We start from the raw sequence: 22,251 nt of genomic DNA on the forward strand, positions 1-22,251 counted from the left end.
TATGAGATACAAAAGATGTAAAAGTCATATGAATAGTCAGAGGAAAAGCCTTCGAAACTTTGGGGAGGGAGGGTAATGAAAATTGTCAGAACAATTAGAACACTAACCCAACAATAAATGAATGGAATAGACTAACAAAAATAGACAAAGTTGAGATATTACCAGAGAAGAACAAATGTTAGAAGAAGAACATATGATAGTAAAAAATGAAAGTTGGAATTTTTTAAAATGATTCTGAGGTTTTGAACTATAAAACAGGGTTATATTTCCCAATGAGAAAATAAAAATCAAGACTGTGGCCACAAAATGAATCACGTGAATGACTAGAATATTCCTTTTTGCTAGTTTGTATGTAGCCTGTGCCAACAAAGATTCTTCCAGTCTCCTTGGTGACAGAACGGTGGTATCATTTTGAGAAATAGGGAAGTCAGGAAAGGGTGCCAGTTTGGGAGGAAGATGAGTTCATTTTTAGACATGTTGATTATGAAGCGATTGCAGGATATTGAAGAGAAAATATACAGTGCACAACTGAAAATGTGGAAGTGGAGCTTGGAAGAGAGGAAGGCTAGAAACTTTTTTTTACTTTGGACCTCTCCTATAGAGGCAGTAGTTTACAGTAAAAGCAGATGAGTTCTTTGAACAATGAAATGTAGAGAAAGAACTAAGGACAGTCTAGCCTTGATGGATGCAGGCATTTAGAGGGCAGAAGGTGCAAGAATACCTGGTAAAGGTAGGTTCAAACACCTAGTAGAAGTAGTTCAAACACCTAGAGGTAGATTATCATAAATAGTGCCAGAATTAACTTAGGATTGACTTTGGAGAAGGAAGTAGCCAATAGTATTAGTCATTGAAAAAGTGTCAATCAAGGAGTAACGGGACTAAGAAAAGAACATCACATTTGAGGTTTCACAAATCACTGATGACCTGAGAAAGATGTATTAGTAAAGTAAGGAGAGAAGGAACTCGATTGCAAAGCTGTTGTACATTAAGGAACAAGTTCAAGAAATACAGGATAGCAAATGGAAACACCTGATGAAGAAAATTTATCTGAGAAACTTAAGAGTAAAATGAAAGGGGGCAGCTGGGTAGCTCAGTGGATTGAGAGCCAGGCCTAGAGACGGGAGGTCCTAGGTTCAAATCTGGTCTCAGACACTTCCCAGCTGTGTGACCCTGGGCAAGTCACTTGACCCCCATTGCCTACCCTTACCACTCTTCTGCCTTGGAGCCCATACACAGTATTGACTCCAAGAAGGAAGGTAAGGGTTTAAAAAAAAAAAAAAGAGTAAAATGAAAGAAAAGGGGCACAGAAGGGGAAGGATGTCAGCAGCAGGGTTGAAGTCTTTCCAAGATAGGTAAGTTTTGAGTATGTGAAAATGTTGACTTCAAATCAACTCACTTCAATAAAAGTTTTTTAAGCAATTACTACATGCAAGCTATTTTGTTGGATCCTGGGAATACAAAGACAAGAATGATATAAATGTTTATTATTGTTGTTGTTGTTAAAGACCCTGCTCTCAAGCATCTTCTAGTTGAATGGAGAAAGGGGAGCAAACATACAATTAACTATGAAACAAGTGAGAGTGAAGTAAAGGCAAGAAAATAAAGGCAAAGGAAGATTTAAAAAAAATACTTAAGAAAGGAAAAGTCACTTTGACCCAGTTTGATAGTAGGCAAAGTAAAGGCTTTGAGGAGTTGACAGATAAAGATGAGAGCATGGCAGAGAACCAGTGTCACACTGGAGGAAAAATGAGGAAAATATAAGAGACAAAGAGACCAGGGAAAGAGAAGATTAACACCACAATATAGCACTGAGAACACATGTAATGCTTGGCCAAGAGCTTCATCCTTAGAAAAGGTACAATGAACCATACCTGTTGCCAGTACATCTAGAGGGAGCTGGGGAACCTCCTTCCAGAAAGGTATGATGACCTTTAATGGAAGGGCGCCATTCCTCAATTCTGAGTACAAGTAGGTATTCTCTTTCTATTCCTCTTATAATTTAAAGAAGTTGACCTTTTTGACTGACTGCTGAGAAAGCACTGAGAAGCCTTATAAAAGCACTAACTGGCTAAAGTATTTTCTCTTTCCTGCCTGACCGTTAGAATGAGAAGGTAAGAAAGACTTTGTCTTTTTTCCACTCATCTGGGCTGCTACTAGGTAGCCCATGAGAAAATGGCCCTGCTCTTGCTTCTCTCTAAGTTCTATTTTTTCCTCCTCTTAGGTGGAATATTATTCAAAGCTATTCTGACCTATCAGTGCTCACAAAGTCATGGTTATCTTTTCAAGTGGGCTGGCAACAGGAAAAGTACATTATACACACCATTGATGGGACTCAACTATCCAGGTCTTTGTTGCATTTATTAAATTAAGTATTTGATGTAAGGCTGAAGAGGTAGGTTGAGACCAAATTGTGGAAGATCGTGAATTATAGAAACAGAAATATATGCTTTATTTAGTTAGCATGGGGTAGTCAGTAAAGGTTTTTGAGCAGAAGAGTGACATGATGATAACAGGAAATTAAAAAGATCACTTGGATAGAGCTATAGAAAAGGGGATAGACTGAAGGCAGGAAGAAAAGTTGAGAACATTGCAAGAATGAGCAGTAAGAACAACACAATGATGAGAATAGATGAGATTTGAGTAAGGTAGTTTGTTAATAAAATAATGAGAGGGAATGAAAAAGAGGACAGAGATATATGAACATAAAAGAGTCTCAGGAATTGCATGTGACTATGTATGTGCATGGGTTACTGGAGGTAGAATCATGCTATTAATAAAAATAAAATAGATAAGTCTTGAGGGCTGGTAGGTCTAGTTTTAGGAGAGAAGATGACAAGTTCAGCTTGGGACATTTTGAGTTTGAGGTACCATAAAACACTTAAGTGGAGATATTTAGGAGTCATCTGGAAATATGGAATGGAAGTTCTGGAAAGTACCTCAGAGATATAGAAATCATCTGGTTAGATGTGAAACACATAAGAGGAAAAGAACAAAAGAAGAGTAGCATATTGGAAGTCAAGGAAAGGAAAAATGTTCGAAAGCAACAGGTAGTACTGAATATTACATTCGAAACTTGTCCATTGATCTTAATTACCAAGAGATCATTGTTGACCTTTGAGAGACTAGTTTCAACAAATCCATCTCAAATTTAACTTGCACACAAAAAAGAAGTGTTTTCAATCACACGCTTCATCCACATCCCTTTGGAGGATACTTCCTCCAAGCATCACTATTTCTGATGAAACTATCATCTTACAGGTCATCTAGTTTCATAATCTTAGAGGCATCCTTGATTCTTTCCTCTCCTTCAGCTAATCATTTGCCAGATCTTATTGATTCTATCTCCAAAATACCTCATGAATTGATTCTGTTCCCTCAATTCACATAACCATCATCCTCTTTCAGAATTTTATCATTATTTAGCTAGTCTCTTATAATAGAATTGCCCATTGGTATCCATGCTTACAGCTTCTCTCCTTTCCATTCTTCTGGTCTATTTGCTGGTACTACAATTGGCATCCCATCTCCCACTTTTGTGTTTCATCATGAAATGTCTTTTTTTCTTACTTATACCTCTTAGAATACAGAACTTCCTTCAAAGCTCAATCTCAAAGATTCTTTCTATGGAAGCCCTTTCTTATTCCCCTGGTTAATGCTCTTAGTCTGTCTCAAATTATTTTATATTTCCTTATTTGCTTACATGTTGTGTTCTCCCCCAGTGCGTGGTCTTCCTTGAGGTCAAGGGCAATTGTATGTTTTTGTCTTTATATCTCCAGTCCCTAGTATAATGTCTTATACATACTGGGTGCATAATAAATGTTTGTTGAGTTGAATTGTTTAAGTGCTGGAGTACAGGACCTAATTATACTATCTTGAGAAGTAAATGAATAATGAAGAAATGGAAAGTAGTGTAGCAGTCCACACTTTCTAGAACAGAGGTTATTAATCATTTTTGGTGTATCTTGGACGCTTTTGGAAAGTCTAGTTAAACCCACTGATACCTTCTCAGAATTAGGAAACCAATTAATTTGAAATATTAACAAGAGATAATTACATGTTTAATTGAAATATTTAATATCCATATAACATAAGAAAAAATCATACATAAAAGGTTATAAATTTAATATTTTAAGCTTGTCTAATGAAAAAAATGAGTTTTATGTAAAAAGATCAAAGGTAGCATATTGTTCTCTACCCTATAGTAGACAGTGAATCTAAACTTTAAATATATAAAATTCATGAACATCTGAATCTCCACTAATTAATAAATTCTATCTACTTCAATTCATGTAATATGTTTTAGTTCAGAAAAAAAAACAGCAATTTTGTCCAAGCACCATGTAATAATGAGAGGCATCATGGTGAAACATACTCACTATGTGACCCTGGGCAATTCTCTTAACTTGTATGGTCTTTAGGGAACTCTCTTAAGATAAAAGTTGCAAAAAAAGGTGCCGAAATGTATTAATAAAGGGAGTTTCCTCTCCAGAGACCTCTTCATACCAGTGAAACCCTAAGAAAAGTCTCTTTCTCTACTACATAATAATTATCAACAATGTTCACTTATGTAAGTTGCACATTTTAGACAACTTTCTCCATAGTTATTTGAAGCACAATGTTGATGTTATCACATATTTTTAAAATTCCACTATCTACCCATTGATAGAGTTTAATGATTGCATTTTTGTATATATGTATATCTGCCTTCAAATAGATTCTTATTCATATGGGTTTCATCTTTTTATGCCCTTTTAATATCTTCACGGATTCCTAAGACATCTAAAAAAAAAAAAACTTTTTCTTAATTAGATCAGCTGCAGTGCTCTGAAATGAGAAAAGAAAATGAAACTGCTCCTGAAAAAACAAAATCTAGTCTCCATAAACATAGTCATTTGATGAATGTAAACTAAACAGCTTTCTCATAATCTTTATGGAACTTTCAGGAATGGAGATATTATCATAGAATTATATTGAAGCTACACAGTGTATTAGAACTGTCGAGATAAGCTCAGATTTGTTTGTGAGCTCATCTTTTGTGAGACTACTATGAAGGGGAGCAATACCTTATATATCACCTACGCATGAATTTGCTAACCCTGGTTTGCATTTTCAGTGCAGCCTAAATGATTCTTCTGTAGTGCCACTTCTTGAATAATGATACTCATCTCAGCATTTCTGCATCTGTAAACATAAATTATGGGCCATCAAGAGCTAAGACATTGAAAACCTTATGCTTTACCTGTCTAAATGTTCATGCAATTCAAATGATACAATTCCACTCTGCACATTTCTCACAACAGCATCATCGAGGACAAACCAACCTCCCTCTCGGGTTCTGAAACCCAGTAGTTTCAATGACTCACTGACATTGTCTCCAGGTTTTCTTATAGAAGCACTCTTTGCCCTATAGAAAGGGAACACAAAGAAATTAGTGACATGGATATAGATTAAATCACACTTATCAAAGACATTAAAAAAAACATTAAAGAATCTGCTTGGGTAGCCAAGAATTGTCAAAAATAAAACTAGTCCCTTCAGCCTAGTTCTCCTTTCCCTTAGTAGTAGAATTCCCTGCTATGGAGAATTCCTAGATGAGGAAATTCCATACATGACCAATATAAGTTAGTACTTTCTCTTAAGCATAGTACGTTAGAGCAGAGATTCTTAACTTGGTATTTACAGATACCTGGGTTTCATGGATAGATTTTAAAGTAACTGCGAACTTGGACAGAAAAATAATACACCTTTATTTCAATTTTATTGGTTTCCTTTTCAATTCTATGTTTTTGTTTTAGGTTTTTAAAAACATTATTCTGAGTACTATCCATTGTCTTCACCAGACTGCCAGAAGAGTCCATAACACAAAAAAAAAAAAAAAATCAAGAACTCCTGTCACAAAGTGCTGCCTAAAATATTGGTTAAGTGAATAAATAAACAAACAAGCAAATAAACAAACAAACAAACAAATAATAAATAAATGAATGAATAAATAAATAAATAAATAAACAATCAAGCAAACAGATAAATAAATAAATAAACAGGCAAACAGATAAATAAATAAATAAATGGAATAAAGGTTAAGTGGCTCTTATCAAGGGTCACACAGTAAGAGTGTGCAAGAGATGGCACATGAACCCAGATCTTCATCACTCTAAGACCAGCTCTCTATCACTATGCCATATTGCCTCTGTAGTATTCTGATGTTTAATTTTCTTCAGTTGTATTTAATAGATATTTCTAACATTACTAGTGTGTTCACTGGCCTCAGGATATGATAATGAAATAAGAGTCCCTGCACTTAAAGATTTCATAATCTACTAGAAAGATGACATATGCACAAATATCTAAGATACAAGGCAGAATAGAATAAATTCAAAGGAAAGGTCCAGATGATGTGCTGTGCAAAATATGAACAGATTGTTTTTAGACTAGGAAATCAGGAAAGCCCTTCTAAAGGAAGTGATGTTTGAATTCAACTTTGAAGGAAGAGAGTGATTTTAAGAGGGAGAGACAGGAAGTATAACATTAGAGGGAGGGTACATTCCAGGCACAGGGGATAATATGATCAAAGATCCAAAGATAGAAGAGGACAGGATGAGAACTGAAGTTGGTAAGTAGTTACTCTGGGTATAATACAAAGCACATGGAGAGAAATAATGTGAGAAACATTAAACTTGGAAAAGTAATTTAGAACCAAATTGTGGATGGCCTTCACTACCAATTTGGGGAATTTACATTTTATTCCAAATACAATAGGGAGCCATTGATGATTTTGAGGAGAGAAGTGGCATGATACCAAGGTCCTTGAAGCAAATGTCTGAGCAGATCATAATAGATGATCTTGAGTTTAGATAAGGCCTCAAGAGATCATGCACTACAACACCATTTAATAAATTAAGATAGTAAAGGGAAAAAAATCCTTAAATGCCTTCCCCAAAGTTATACATATAATAATCATTAGAAGTAGAATCCCACTCCCAAGTGAGCATTCTTTCCATAGTACCACACTGGCTGATACCCCAAATGAAGCCTGCTTTGATAAGGTTTATTCCAGATCTAGAAATATAATTTCAGGATTCAACCTCCCACCTAGGAAGTTGTTCCTCTAGAATTATTTTAGATTTCTAGAATGTATGGGGGTGAGTATTGATGGTAGATAGGTGGGTATCTAGACTCCCCCACCTTGTTAGCTTCCAATGGGCCAGATCAGCTATTCATGCACCCCACCCCAGGGCAGACCTGTGAGGGAATAAACTCAATGAGCTTCCCAAACTAGCAAAGTTATAATGGGGATGTTGAAGGAAGGTATTGGGGTTCAATTGTGACCCTAATGCCAACCCTGTTGAGACAAGCCTCCCCCAATTCCTAAGTGCAAATAGCTTTACCCCTCAAGATGGAGTAAGGTAATGGTCTTCCCCTCAGCCACCAGATCAATCACCTCCCCCCTCAATGAAACTGTTCCAGACTCTAAGTATCAACTATTAGGGATTTAATAAAGGATAAATCAAATTCATGGTACAGAGGAAAAAGGTATAGGGGAATCCAGGAAGGAGGGAAAGGATGAACTTCTCTATCAGCTAAGTCTTCTCCCCAAGAGAGCAGCGCTGGACTTCTTTAGTGGCTTGGCAACAGCAGCTAACTCTCTCTCACCACTACAGTCTCCTATCAAATATTTCTAAACTAACATGAAAGGGAAGTAACAGGATCAATGGATTCAGGCAGGATCAGGGAAGGGACCCCCACTTCCTTCAAACCCACTCCCCCAGGAGTTCAGACTCTCCCGCCAAATTGAAGAATGGCTGTTCAATATCTTCTCTGTTGGTATTTGTGGTCTCCCAATAGTCACACATAAAAATACAGAGGAAGCCAATTCACTCAGGTTTCACCCCAAAAGCCAAACCTCCCAACCAAAGAAAGAACCCCCCAGCTCCTTGTTCCGTCAGGAGAGAAGTGACAGTTGAGGACCTTCAGAATTCTCCTCCAAACTCCTCTTGTTGTTGGCCCCTCCCAAACAGAATTCTGAATGGGCATATTCTGCTGGGCTGCTTTCAGGGTCCATTCTACCCCACCACCGCACACACCCCCCCACACACACATCCACAACCCCCCCCCCCACTGCCTGCTTGCCTTTGCAAACTCAGTTCACACTGTTACAACAGCATCCATGGAACCACCCAATTTCCCAAGGATACTAGGTTAAAGGGAGAAGCCCTGCAGATGTGAGACTAAATTGTACTTCCTTAGTTTCCTTGGATTAAGGCTGAATTTCTAGAATATTGTCAAGTTGGATCTGCAGTTCTTTGTGGCTCCCACAGAATTAAATCATTGCCTCAGAGTGGGAGAGGGCTGGCTTCTATTTACTTCATGTAGTTTGATGTGAAACTTAGAAACTATCTTTCCAAGAAGAAACGAGCAGTCATTATGGTATCCAAGGAAATATAGTTCTCTTCAGAGAAGTCATGCTTGACTAAGTAAATTTTCATGGACTTATTTCTCTTTCTCAAATACAAAACATCTTCCTTCAGGTTGCCTCTCTAAACATTTTGATTTTAATATCAGTACAAATGAAAATAAACAAAAGATATGTTGAACATGATTATAAAAATATATTTCTGTGTGACAAATGCATTTTTGCTTTCACTTTTAAATATCCTATTCCACAGCCTCAAATGGATTTCATGTAATAAACTATCTCTTTTCTCCTAGGTGACATCATTGAATGACATTAAATATTCATAAATAGCAATTTATACTAGTAGGCTAAAAGTGAAATATTAAATATTCTTGTATTTTTCTTATATTTTCCTCTAGATGGTATAGGTAATATGATGCATAATATGCTGGCAGCCAGGTAAGCAGTGTTGGACTTGGAGTCAGAAAGGTAGAACGTTGGCAAGTCACTTAATCTTTCTAATTCAATTTCTTCATCTATAAAATTTAGATAATAATAGCACCCAACTCCCAGTGTTGTTGGGAGGATCAAATAATATTTAGAAAGTCTTTTGTAAACCTTAACTATTATTATTATTAGCTATTTAAAATATTATGCATAGTTTAAGTATAGTTCCAACTAAAATATTAGAGTATTCTAAATTTGTCTAACAACTTTGTTGTAAATAATGTTGTATTGATGTAACATATGAGCTACATCAAATTTTCATATTTTTAAATTTCTCTAGCAGGATGCTTATCCTTTGTTCTTCAATCATAATAATCAAGTTTAATAGTTTAAATTTTGTTTATAAAGATAGTTCAACACATTAGCTCAGTGTAGATGATTAGCTCATAAATTTCAAGCTGGAAGGGGCATTAGAAGCATACTAATCCAACTCATTAATTTTACAGATTATAATTGTTTATAATTCATTCTTGTCTGGGTAGGAGCCAAATCTTTCTTATTTTCTGTATTATCTGTGCTAATATAAAGTTGGTTTGGGCTTAAAAGGAAATAAAAAATTGATGTGGGGAGAGTGTTTAAATGTGAATTTATAACTTGAAATCTAAATTTCATAGCAAAAAGTTTGTCAACCTAAACATCAGTGTAATCTACCTCACAAAATATTGTCATTAAAAATACAGCTTAATTTGTGATAAATTAGGCTGCAATCATTTTAAAAACAGATACTATGTTTTCTAATTCCCTTACACGTTCCATATTACCTAATTCAGTGATTGGAGCAGAATAGTATATTCCAATACCATGTTTTATTACACTTAGGGATACATAATATAATAAATTTGCATTTTCTTGGGAAAAGTATTTCAGAATAATACAATAGAAATGTTTTCCTACAACGGTTCTTTAGTCAATCATTTAAGCTACTTTGTCATGAATTTATCTTCTTTCTTTTTTATCCAGACCTATTATTTCATTATAAGTATAGGGAACACCTGATCTAGAAACTCCCCCTATCACATTAGCAACTAATCTCTAATTTATAGTTTAGAAAGTTGACTGGTACCCTTCAAGATTAAATGACTTTCCCAGCATCTCACAACTATTAGATGTTACAGGCAAGATCTGAACTTGAGTTTTCCTGACTCTGATGTTGATCTTCTCTCTACTGTGGCAGGCTGTCTCTCTCATCCTTTTTTGATACGTCATATTAACATTTGAAGATCTTACTCACCGGATGTGGTAGGATGTTGTGATCTTTCTAAAAGTAGCACTAATTGCCCTTTTATGTTCTATCTCAGCACCAGGAGTTTTTCTTTCTGTATTTGGAGAACAGGGAAGGATGATAGTGACTGGTTTATGAAAAGGATGTGTTGATGGTTGTTGGAGATGGATTAAAGGACTAGTTGATACTACTGAATAATAAATATCTTGTTTCGTTTTTAATGTTGACAGTAGTGAAGGATCTATTGGCTGGACCTAAACAAATTAGGAGGAAAAAAATTATTTCTCATTTATTAATTTCTGTGAGAAGCAAAATACACATTTTTTCTGAGCTATTTTTCTTAGTATGTTATAGAATATGGTTTTGTGGGCTATTGTTTCATCTAATAAATCAAGACTTTTATGACAACAGCTACCATAATACTTTCTTCCTCTAATTTATTTTCAGTCAAGTCATTTCTGCCAGTAAGCCATGCACATCATGTAGGGACTCTCCACCTTTCCAATTCTTGCTCTGAGAACAGTAACCAAATTAACAGTACAGTTTCTTCTTAATAGGGTGTTAGCTGACTGCTTTGTTGTTTCTCTCACAATCCCTATAATCTCCAGATTACGCCTTTCTCGGATGACTCCTACAGTGCTATTCTATTTTTTATAAACCTCTTATAACAGAGCAATTTAGCTCTGGTGTCTCTGATAGATTTTTAAAATTACTATTGTTGGTCTAGTGAAAGGTATGTATGGGTGCTGTTGAGTATTTATTGTCTCCTCACCTATACATCTATAGAAAACTGGAGTAAAAAACAGATTTCCAGATTTTTCTGTGCATGACTGGATAGGGAGAGCTATATTATATTCCAAAGGTAGAGGCAGTTTAGAGGGGGCAGCTAGATTCCTCATCATCTTCAAAATCTCCATACAAACACAATCCTCCAAACCCTCATTGACACTTGTTTTAGTCTCATTATATACCAAAAATGCCAGTGGAACCCCTACTTTGGGAGATTGTCTTCCTAAGTAAAGGAAATACTTGTATTTGTGTATATTAAATGCTTTTCAGTTTTCAAATTAAAAGTTAATATTTCCATTTAACTTTTCCAAGAAGCCTTAATGTGTGATCTTACTAACCCCAGTCCCAACCTCAACTATAAGATAATGGCAGCTTCTTCTGAGATCATTCTTAGGATAATTATTAGTACTTGCACTGAGGATCCACCCCTTCCAACTCCATTATTGAATGGTAATTTTTTAAGTTATGTGCAGAATTTGTAGAGACATGCTAACAATGAATAATATTTTTTCTATATATAATATCTAGATTTTTTCCTTTAATGAAAATTTTATGTGAGATATTGAATTTCCCCAATTCAGCAAACATGCATTAAGTATCTACCACAAAGAAACAATTCAATCTCTACCCTAAAATAATCTGCTTTCCAATGAGAAGGGATACACGTCATTCAAATTAAAATTCCATGTATACAGCCCTGAATATAAACCATCCTTTACAAAATAAACTCCCTCTCCTGAGTAGTAGTAAAATTAGACAATTTTTCTACTTCAAGTCTATGTAAATGCTTTTCCTTAAAATCTATGTAAATCAGGTGCATGCAAGAATTAACAGAAAGAAAATAAATAATAGGAAAAAATATTGCTTTCTTTTATCTTTTCATATTACTACATTATCTTTTTAATATATATAAAGATAATGGCATATATATATATTCATCTATATCAGGGGTCGGCAACGTATGGCTCTCGAGCCATATCTGGCTCTTTTGAGGGCCAGATATGGCTCTTTCTGCAGGAGCCATAAAGCCAATTTTTTTTTTCAGGCGCTGTTACAGGAGCGGCACTGTGAACATTGTACGGCTCTCACAAAATTACATTTTAAAAAATGTGGCGTTTATGGATCTCATGGCCAAAAAGTTTGCTGACCCCTGGTTTATATAAATTATGTCTTTCATGTTTTCATTTTTCAGTTCATTCTCCAGAGGTAATATTCACAACTTATTCTTCATATATTAAATCTGTAGGTTTGTATAATGTTCTCTTGGTTCTACTCATTTCTCTATTCATTATCCCATGTAATTCTTTTGAATTTTTTTAAACTGGCCTATTCATCATTTCCTATATTTAGTTTTTCAAAAGAATTTCACATGATTTAGGAGTAGTACTACTAAAAGCATAACAGTGAGGGTTAGAAAGGCATTTCATATTCATCTAACAATTTAGTTATTAATACTGATGTATTTGTGTACTATATAAACCAAGCCAAATTTTCAGATTCTTCAGTTTTACTAGCTAGTTGCCCACACTTTGGTCTTTATGCTATTCAGGTTTAAGTAATAAAAAAAATGGTTTCTACTTTTTGTGAAAGAGCTATAACAAGAAGAGAAATGTTCTTTAAGGTGAAAGAGTATGATGGAAGCATCCAGTTTCTCCTTGAAGAAAATATATCCAAGAATTTCAGGTGATCTAGAAGCTAGAGGCAGTGAATGTCCATCAGTGCAGTTTCTAGGAGAGAGTCTGTGTACATCTCAGCAGTGACCAAAGAAGCACAGCAGAAATGGATTAGGATGACCTATTGTCCATATAAGCATAGTTGAACAAATACTATAAGACCAAGCAGGTCGGGGAACAGAGCTGGTTGGCATAACAGTGACATAACTAGGTAGCAGTCATGTAGTGCCAGAAGTGTGACATGCCCCTCAAATTGTTTACCAGGAACATCTATGTACTTCTCCAAATGCAAATCCTAAACTTATTCCTTGTTTGTGTGTGTGTGTGTGTGTGTGTGTGTGTGTGTGTGTGTGTGTGTGGTGTGGTGTGTGTGTGTGTTCCTTCATGCATATATCTTATATGTCACCCTTCCTGTTGGGTGTGCTCCTAGAACAGAGAATTCACATTTTACGTGAGAAATGTTTCATTGCTATGTTTCTTATCATATTATTTTATGAAATGCCTTTTCTTCTTTAAAAAATCCCTTGGCTAATCATTTAAGGCAAACACATTAGTGGGAGGTGCATGAGCTATAATTTTAGGAGATGTAGAAGAATCATAGAAATCTTTAAACTTGTGATGGCTTTTTACTACAGAACCTTCCAAGCAATATAGGATACCACATAATGATAAAACTAAAAATTGAGGGGATGTCCATTAATTATGAATAGATGAGTTAATTGTTGTATATGATCATAATGAAACATGATTGTGCTATAATATGGCAAATAAGGTAACTAAGAAATAGCAAACAAATTAAAATGAGTAGAAACAAGAGAATGTTGTACATGAATATGGTAAGAGCAATATTGTATGATAATCAACTGTGGAAAACTTAGCTATTCTGATCAATATAATGATACAAGACAATTCCAAAGGATTTCTGATGAAAAATGTTATTCACCTTTAAAGTGAGAAATGATGAACTCTGAGTGCAGCACTATAACACTTAGCTACTACTCTTCTAGGTCAAACCTAATCCACTTCTTGTCTTAACTCTGGTTAATAACCTGCTAACTAATCTTACTGTTTCTAACACATCCCCTCTCTGTCTACTACCCACCTACCAAAATGAGATTCCTAAAGCATAAGTCTGACCTTTCCTGCTCCAGAAGCTTCAGGATCTACCTATTTCTACAGGATAAAACACAGACTCCTCTGTTTGACATTTATAGCTAGTAATATGGAACAATGGACAGAGCAGAGCATTTGGTCCCTAAAACCTAGGTGCAAATCTCAGTGCTACTCTTTCTACCTGTATGACCTTGACAAGTCATTTTAACTCTGGGTGGGTCTCAGTTTTTTATTTAAAAAATAAGGAGGTTGGTCTAGTGAACTGAAAGGTCCCTTTAAATTCCAAATTCATGATCCTATGTAAATTCTCCCAACTCATCTTTTTCTAGTGAGATTTTTATTTTTCCTGTTACCTATACGTGACATTCCATTTCTCATCTCTACCTCTGCAAAAACCATCTCCCATGTTCTTTGATGCTCTCCCTCCTCTGTTTCTCAGAATTCCAACTCTCTTTTAGGTGCTGTCTCCTACAGATGACACATTCTGTTAGTTATTACTGCTCTCCCTTCTCCCCAAATTACTTTATATTTGCCTTGTATATGGTATGTCCTGCCTTATCTGTATCCATATCTCCCCCTTATTCCTCAAGTAGCTCCTAAAGGTCAAGAGCTATTTCTCCATGTCTTGGCATTCCTATCACCTGAACAAAAAGTTGGCACTTAACAAATTCTAGGGTTTTTTTTGTTTTGTATTTTTTTTCATTTTTCATTTTATTTTTTAGAAAAATTTTCCTTGGTTACATGATTCATGTTCTTACATTCCCCTTCAATCCCCTTTTACCCCACCCCATAGCCAATGCGCATTTCCACTGGTTTTAACATGTGTCATCAATCAAGACTTATTTACATATTATTGATAATTGCATTGATGTGGTCCTTTCGAAACTACATCTCCAATCATGCCTGCATCAACCCATGTGTTCAAGCAGTTGTTTTTCTTCTGCATTTCTACTCCTGTAGTTCTTCCTCTGAATGTGGGTAGCGTTCCTTTCCATAAACCCCTCAGAATTGTCCTGGGTAATAGCATTGCTGCCAGTACAGAAGTCTATTACCTTCTATTTTACCACAGTGTATAGGTCTCTGTGTACAATGTTCTTCTGGCTCTGTTCCTTTCACTTTGCATCAATTCTTGGAGGTCTTTCCAGTTCACATGGAATTCCTCCAATTTATTATTCCTTTTAGCACAATAGTATTCCAGCACCAGCATATACCACAATTTGTTCAGCCATTCCCCCAATTGAAGGGCATACCCTCATTTTTCCAGGTTTTTGCCACCATAAAAAGCACAGCTATAAATATTTTTGTACAAGTCTTTTTATCTATGATCTCTTTGGGGTACAAACCCAGCAATGGTATGGCTGGATCAAAGGGCAGGCATTCTTTTAGGCATAATTCCAAATTGCCCTCCAGAATGGTTGAATCATTTCACAACTCCACCAGCAATGCATTAATGTCCCAGTTTTGCCACATCCCCTCCAGCATTCATTACTCTCCTCTGCTATCATTTTAGCCAATCTGCTAGGTGTGAGGTGGTACCTCAGAGTTGTTAACAAATTCTAGTTTTAATGGGCTGCACTGAATGGAAAGGCAACTCACTATAGTGTTTATTTACCTTTAACTGTACAAGAACTGAAGAGGTGAAAACTCCTGAGGGATAACTTAAGGAGATCCGGGGATCCATGCTGAGCTTTAGGGAAAGGCCTTTCTTCGGAACCATAAAGGATTCTTTCTTTAGGCACGACACCACAGAAAAGATGCCAAGCTTATAAACTTTCACTTCAGCCCAGGTCCCCTAGCATAGAAAATAAATATAGACTTGCATTTCACCTGGCATGTATCTGTATTAAGGATAGGCTATCAAAAATGTATTTTACATATCCTATTATTACTTGGAAAAGTTTTGTTTCAACATGGTCCAGAAATTTCCTTGAGGTGAAAAGAGACTCAGTCTATTCAGGCTTTATTTTTGCTTTTGTTTTTGTTACATTTGAATATGTTACTGGCAGGATTTTTTTAAACTAAATCTATAATTTCACCAGGATTGCAGTCTGCTAGTAAAAAGAATAGCTTACCAATACAAATAGGCACATTGACTGAAATTTCAAACCTTAGAGAATTGTTTGGAGTAATAAGAAGTTAAGTGAATTGCCCAGAATCAGAAAGCTAGTATGTTTCAGAGGCTGGGCTTAAACTTCAGATCTTTGGGACTCCGAAGTCAACTCTCTGTCCACTATACAAGAAAATATATATCAGGATAAATTCATATTCTGCTTTAATCACACATCCCCAGTACCTGTAGAAGAAAGAGAAAAAACATCAATGAGTGGCATTTATGGTATCTCTCTAGGCATTCTAGGGGTCCTAAAGTTGGAAGGAATTTCATGAAGTCCAAGTCTCTTCCTGAATCATTCATAACTGCTATTTTTACCTTACCCTTATAGATCTCAATGCACTAAGATTCCATCATATTCACGAAGAGTGTATTTAGATGTAATAACATTCCTAATATCAATATTTTTTTTCTACATTGAATGATTTTTTTTCAGTTAAGCTTATTTTCTCTAATTCTCTCCTCTGTGGAGGCAGTACTTATATTTGGAAAGGACACTCTTGTGTTCCCTTTTAATTCACATTTTCAAGTCTAACTGATTTACTTTGAATATATTTTTCAGCCACTTAAATTAATCAGACAAGAACACTGAGCATATAGCTAATACTAAAATACCTCACTCATAATGATTATTTATGATATCTCTATATCCTATATCCCCACCTTCCTCTCTCAAAATAGAGATACCTCTAGAATAAGCCAAAAAAGGAGATGATCTATCCTTGGAAAATATCGTGGGGATGGGCAGAAGGGAGGGAGAAAACATGGATTGCAAGATGTCAGAAAATGAATATTAAAAATTGTATCCAGAAATATTTTTAAAAGAATATTTCACTTCCTCATATTATCTATTCTAATAATTATGTGCAGAAAAGGTGGCAGAAAATATATCATTTAGGAAATGTATTGTCATAAAAGGAGGACACTATTCTAGCCATTAAAATGGGTACTAACACATATACAGCATAAGTCCTGATAGGAGTTCATAATTTCATGTCATAGACCCTTCTGGAAGTCTAGAGAAGCTTATGCACTCCTTCTCAGAAGAATAAATTTAAATGGAAAGACCTCCAGGAATTGATGCAGAGTGAAAGGAGCAGAGCCAGAAGAACATTGTACACAGAGACTGATATACTGTGGTAAAATTGAATGTAATGGACTTCTGTATCAGCAGCAATACAATGACCCAGGACAATTCTGAGTGATTTATGGTAAAGACGCTACCCACATTCAGAGGAAGAACTGCAGGAGAGGAAACACAGAAGAAAAACAATTGCTTGAACACATGGGTTGAGGCGGACATGATTGGGGATGTAAACTCAAAACTACCACACCAATGCAACTATCAATAATATGGAAATAAGTCTTGATCCATGACACATGTTAAAACCAGCAGAAATGTGTCGGCTATGGGGGAGGGGGTTGTAGGGGTTGAAGGGGAAAGTAAGAACATGAATCATGTAACCATGGAAAATTTTTCTAAAAAATAAAAATTAAAAAAAAAACCTCACAAAAAAAGAATAAATTTAAAGTATACCATAAAATACACGGGATTATAAAGGAAACAAACTATATAAAAATAATTATCAAAAATACACTTTTTATTAAAAAAAAAAGAACCATTCTCCAAGTGGAAATGACAAATGGTCAGAAGACACAAATAGGCAGTTTTCAGAAGGAATCAAAGCTATCTATACTCATATAAGAAAAGGCTTTAAATCAATACCGATTAGAAAATATCAAAATAAAACAACTCTGAAGTATTACCTCAAACCTATCAAATTAGTTAACATGGCAAAAAGGTAAAATTATAAATGCTAAAAGAAACCTAGAAATAGGGATACTAGAATCAACGGGTTGTGAACTGACCAAACCATTCTGGAAAATAATTTGGAACTGTGCCCAAAAGGTTATAAAACTGCATGCCTTTTGACACAGCAATACCACTAATAGGTCTGTATCTCACAAGATCAAAGAAAAAGAAGGACATATCTGTACAAAGATATTTAGAGTGACTCTTTTACTTTTGTGGTAACAAAGAATTGGAAATTGAGGAGATGCCTGTCAATTGAGGAATGGCTGAACAAGTTGTGATTGTGATGGAATGTTATTGTGCTTTCAGAAAAACCTCAGAAGACTTATATGAATTGATGCAAAGTGAAGTGAGCAGAACCAGGAGATTATTGTACTCTGTAACAGAAATATTGTTTTGATCAGCTGTGAAAGTCTTAGATATTCCAGCCAATAAAACAATCCAAGACAATTCTGAAAAACTCATGATGAAAAAACTATCCAACTCCAAAGAGATAGAACTGATGAGCTCACAGTACAAACAGAAAAGGGCTTCCACATTGAGTGGAGATTCTCCATGTAATATCCCTAAGAGAATGTGGACAGAAGCCACTCAGGAAACAGGCTTAGGGTTATGTTGTGATCTGTTCTGTAGCTTTGCACAGGACATCACAGATCCATAGAAGAATAAAGGAAAGCTGTTTTTGCTCTATACTCGTTTAGTCCCCAATTCAAATGGGGATAACTATTAATTTTTCAGCTTTATGACTATTAATTGAATCAGTTCCTTATTGTAGACTATGATTAGTCTCATTTTAAAATTTACCTTACAAAATCAATCTTTTATAGTTAGAAATATCTTGAACCCCTAAAACTATATTACTCAAAATTCCTTTCTGTGTCACGCAGAATGCTTTTCCCTTTGTGTACCTTGCATCTTTATGTAATTGTTTATAAATTCTGAAACTCTGCCTTTTTCGCTCTCTTCTCTCCTAATTGGGCTGGGTTAGCACTTTTTTAATTAGCTTTTTTTACTTTATTATTAATAAAATTTATAAAATATAATACTTAGTTATTGGATATTAATTTTAATCTCTGCATTTTATAAATCTCTAATCTCAGAATTAGGAGACTGAGGTAGGGAAATAAATGGAGATAGAAATCTAAATATCAGGGCAGAGAAAGAAAGTCTTACATTTCATTAATTTTGTAATACTTTTTGCACTTAATGTATATCTAGATATGTGTTCTTCCTTGCTTTTCAGAGAAGACAAAATGGTGAAAAGAAAATCTCTTGATTACCTGCATGTATAAATGAAAATCCTTCAATGTAAGTTCCCAAGGATGTTAAAATTTAAGAAGCATAAAGGTCAATAGAACACAGATTAACTGACAACATGTATCAGATGAGGAATCTATATTGCTCTAGTCACACTTTGTGATTTCCCTTTTACTCAGGATACACCTATAAAATGAGATGGTTAGAATAAATTGCCTCTGAGTTCCATTACATTAAAAAATCAAATTTTTTTTTACCATTATGAAAGGTACTGTGGCTCTTACATTTAGTTGGTGAGAATGTAGTAATAATTAAACTACAGTTATTTGGCTTTTGTTATTCTCTCCATATGAAAGTTAGCTGTGTTCTGTTCACTGATATCAAACTTCACCCTCAACTCTGGGAAAGGATCTTTCAAATGTGTGTCTTTGGACATTAAGGGAAATCACAAAGTATGGATCTATTTCCTGTCCAACATTGATAATCAGTAGCATCTTCTTTATATTTCAAGAACTGAATTTTCTAGCAGTTTGAATAGTATTAAGAAAATTAGCAAAATAAGAGAAAGATACTTAGCTGAGCATTTACCAACCTTATGACTTCCTCGAGTTCCTTCCAATGAACTTAAGTTTATGTAACTTGATTGAAGGTCTCCATCAGACACTTTTACCATGATGTCTCTGTAATTTCCCCGGTAGCGTGCACTAAATGGGATTGCAATGCTGATTGGAAATGGTATTCTCTTCTCATGGTCTGAGTACTCAACAGATATGACATTGCTGACCAACTCTTCAGAATCATTAACTACCAAAGAACTCATATCATTTATTATCTGGCAGGTCAGGTTTTGTAGAACAGATGATGGTGCTGTAATATAACAGGCTACTTTGGAACCAGTCTCATTAACTGGACTAACAAGATATCTGTTGGGAGAAAAAATAGTTTGTTTTTCCTTTGCATAATTTGTTTAACATATGTACATTTATATATTTGATTTGATAAATTATTATGTGATTTTTATCATATTACAATTTACACTTGAAAATTACTGTAGAATATGAGAGTTAGAAGGACCTAAAAATCACCCTGTCTAATCCCTACCTTGAGCATGAATCCCCTGAATAATATTCTTTAGGAGTGGCCATCCAGCTTGTTTATATATCTCCAGTCATGAAGAAATCACTGATTCATAATGCCTATTCTAGTTTTGGAAATCCCTAATTGTCTAGAAAAGCATATCTGCTTCTCTCTTTTTTTCCCTTTGGCTCAACAGAAACAAAGTTAATCCCTATTCCAGATGACATTTCAGTCAAACTTGCACCTCATTCCTATTTCTGTGGATGCCACTATCATGGTTCCTTCCATATAGATTTGACACCTCAAATTCCTGGAAAGATCAATGAATTAAAGTGAAATGGATTATAGAGATCATCTAGTCTAATCGCTTCATTTTTCAACTAAGCAGAGGGAGGCAGGAGAGGAACCCAGGTCTTCCCATCTGCAAGTTTAGCACACTATGTCACACTGTATGTGAATCTCATTTCATTTTTTATCTCTAATACCCAGATAATGCTTTGCAAATAATGGATACTCATTGTTTACTGAATTGAAACCTTCAAATATTTAAAGAAAGTTATTTTTTCTTCTCTATTTTTTTCTTCTTAAAATAAATAACCCTAGTTCCTCCAACTAATCATACTCTTGAGTCCCATCATCAACATAAAAGCCTAACAGTTCAGTTTTACAATTGGAAACAATATTAGAGGTTGTCTAGTTTAATTTTTTATTTTACTGGATGGGAAAACTGGAATCCAGAAAAATTCAGTAATTTGTTCAAAGTTATATGATCAATGAGAGAGCTAAGGTTCAAACTCAGATCAACTGATTCCAAACTCTGTTTCATATACATTATATTATATTATATTATATTATATTATATTATATTACATTACATTACATTATATTATCATATCATATGAGTGTAATGTATATATAAATATATGTACATATGTATACATGTATATATGTATTATCAGGGGGAAAATGTGGTGACATAGTGAGAACAATGGAAAGCAAATAGACATCCTGAGTGTTGTACTGCTACCCACAATGTGTCACAAATACATTGACTATATCTTCTATTGTAATGCAGGGTTGCTGCAAGAATCTTTGCATTTGCAAAACTAACAGAAGCAACCCTGACAGCTGGAAAACAGAATGTTGACCCAGCCTGACCGGTGGTCTCACAGGCAAAAACCGTTAGAACTGGCACTATAAATATTCCTGCAGAACCAATTGTGGGGCTTTTGGCTTTGGGGTTTTTGGCTTTTAGCTGATTTCCTTGGATCTCTCCCTTGATATCCTGCTATCCCCTGGATCTCCCCATTGGGCCTGGGAAGAGGGAATTTTTGGGGGGTGGAGATCGTGGGAACCAGATTCTATAGGCAGGCAGGGACAACCTTAAATCAAGCCATCACCTCATTTAGTAATCTGCTAGACTTTATTATATCAGGGCAGTGAAATTTATCCCTGGCTGAGGGCTGGCTTCCTCAGCCTGACTTCTACCTTCCATGGCCCCTCCTCCCCTCAGCACTGGCTTCAACCTTAGCAATTAGTTACCAGACCTTACCCTCTTCCCTCAGCTTACCCTTGACTTTAATAAACTCCTTTGGCCTTTAGTCAAAGAGCTTCTGGTGATTCATTATACCAACGTTTAGGGCTATAATGGGGGAAACCGGGGAAGTTAACTAAAATATTATATGTGGGGTCACAATGGGGTGTGAGGGAGATAGGAATGTCAGAAGGCAGGACCAAACAAGGTAGGGAGACTGGGTTTAACTGCTAAGGAGGTATCTGTTAACAGAAGTGGCAGTTAGGCCCTATCACTCTGTACCTTCTAGGCAAGGGGCCTATGGAGACTAGCAGACTAAAGGCAAGAGTTTATAATAATTTTAATTAAAGAAACTATGGTAAAGGATGGGAATAGGGGTTTCTACATTTTCTGACTAAGGGCAAACCACAGGGACAGGGGAGGGACTTAACTACTCTCATCTAAGACCTAAGCCAGGCAGGGCCCAGAGAATAACAGGACTGGAGTGGGAATCCTCACAGCAGAGTCCAGAGATGTTATCAAGATGCCTAGAGCCAACTCCTCCAGAACTGATGATCCAAAGTAGCCCAGTAGGAAGAGAAAGTCTGCAAGCTGTCCACCAGATCATAGGCCACTTCCCTACTCAGTGCTGTCTTGCAGGATCGATGTCCTCTGCTTTCAAACTTCACCACTCTCCAAGATCTCAGGGAATCAGGGTACAGTTCCACTAGCTCTGAGGTCTCCCAGGGTCAGTTACAGCTTGTCCCAACCACCATGGAGTCTGT

General features: G+C 35.7%; 1 protein-coding gene across 1 annotated transcript in view; it reads right to left on the reverse strand.

The window, feature by feature from the left end:
• The window catches only part of DTHD1 (death domain containing 1), a 70,713-nt gene that overhangs the window by 18,900 nt on the left and 29,562 nt on the right, over nt 1–22,251 (reverse strand). Inside the window, exons 3-7 of the mRNA XM_044681748.1 lie at nt 19,469–19,799; nt 15,309–15,488; nt 10,131–10,375; nt 5,240–5,404; nt 5,096–5,181 (exon numbers count right to left, since the gene is read on the reverse strand). Coding sequence (XP_044537683.1) covers nt 5,096–5,181; nt 5,240–5,404; nt 10,131–10,375; nt 15,309–15,488; nt 19,469–19,799 — 1,007 coding nt within the window. The remainder of the gene's footprint in view (nt 1–5,095; nt 5,182–5,239; nt 5,405–10,130; nt 10,376–15,308; nt 15,489–19,468; nt 19,800–22,251) is intronic.

Source organism: Gracilinanus agilis, chromosome 6 (assembly GCF_016433145.1).
Source record: "Gracilinanus agilis isolate LMUSP501 chromosome 6, AgileGrace, whole genome shotgun sequence".
Taxonomy (NCBI): Eukaryota; Metazoa; Chordata; class Mammalia; order Didelphimorphia; family Didelphidae; genus Gracilinanus; species Gracilinanus agilis.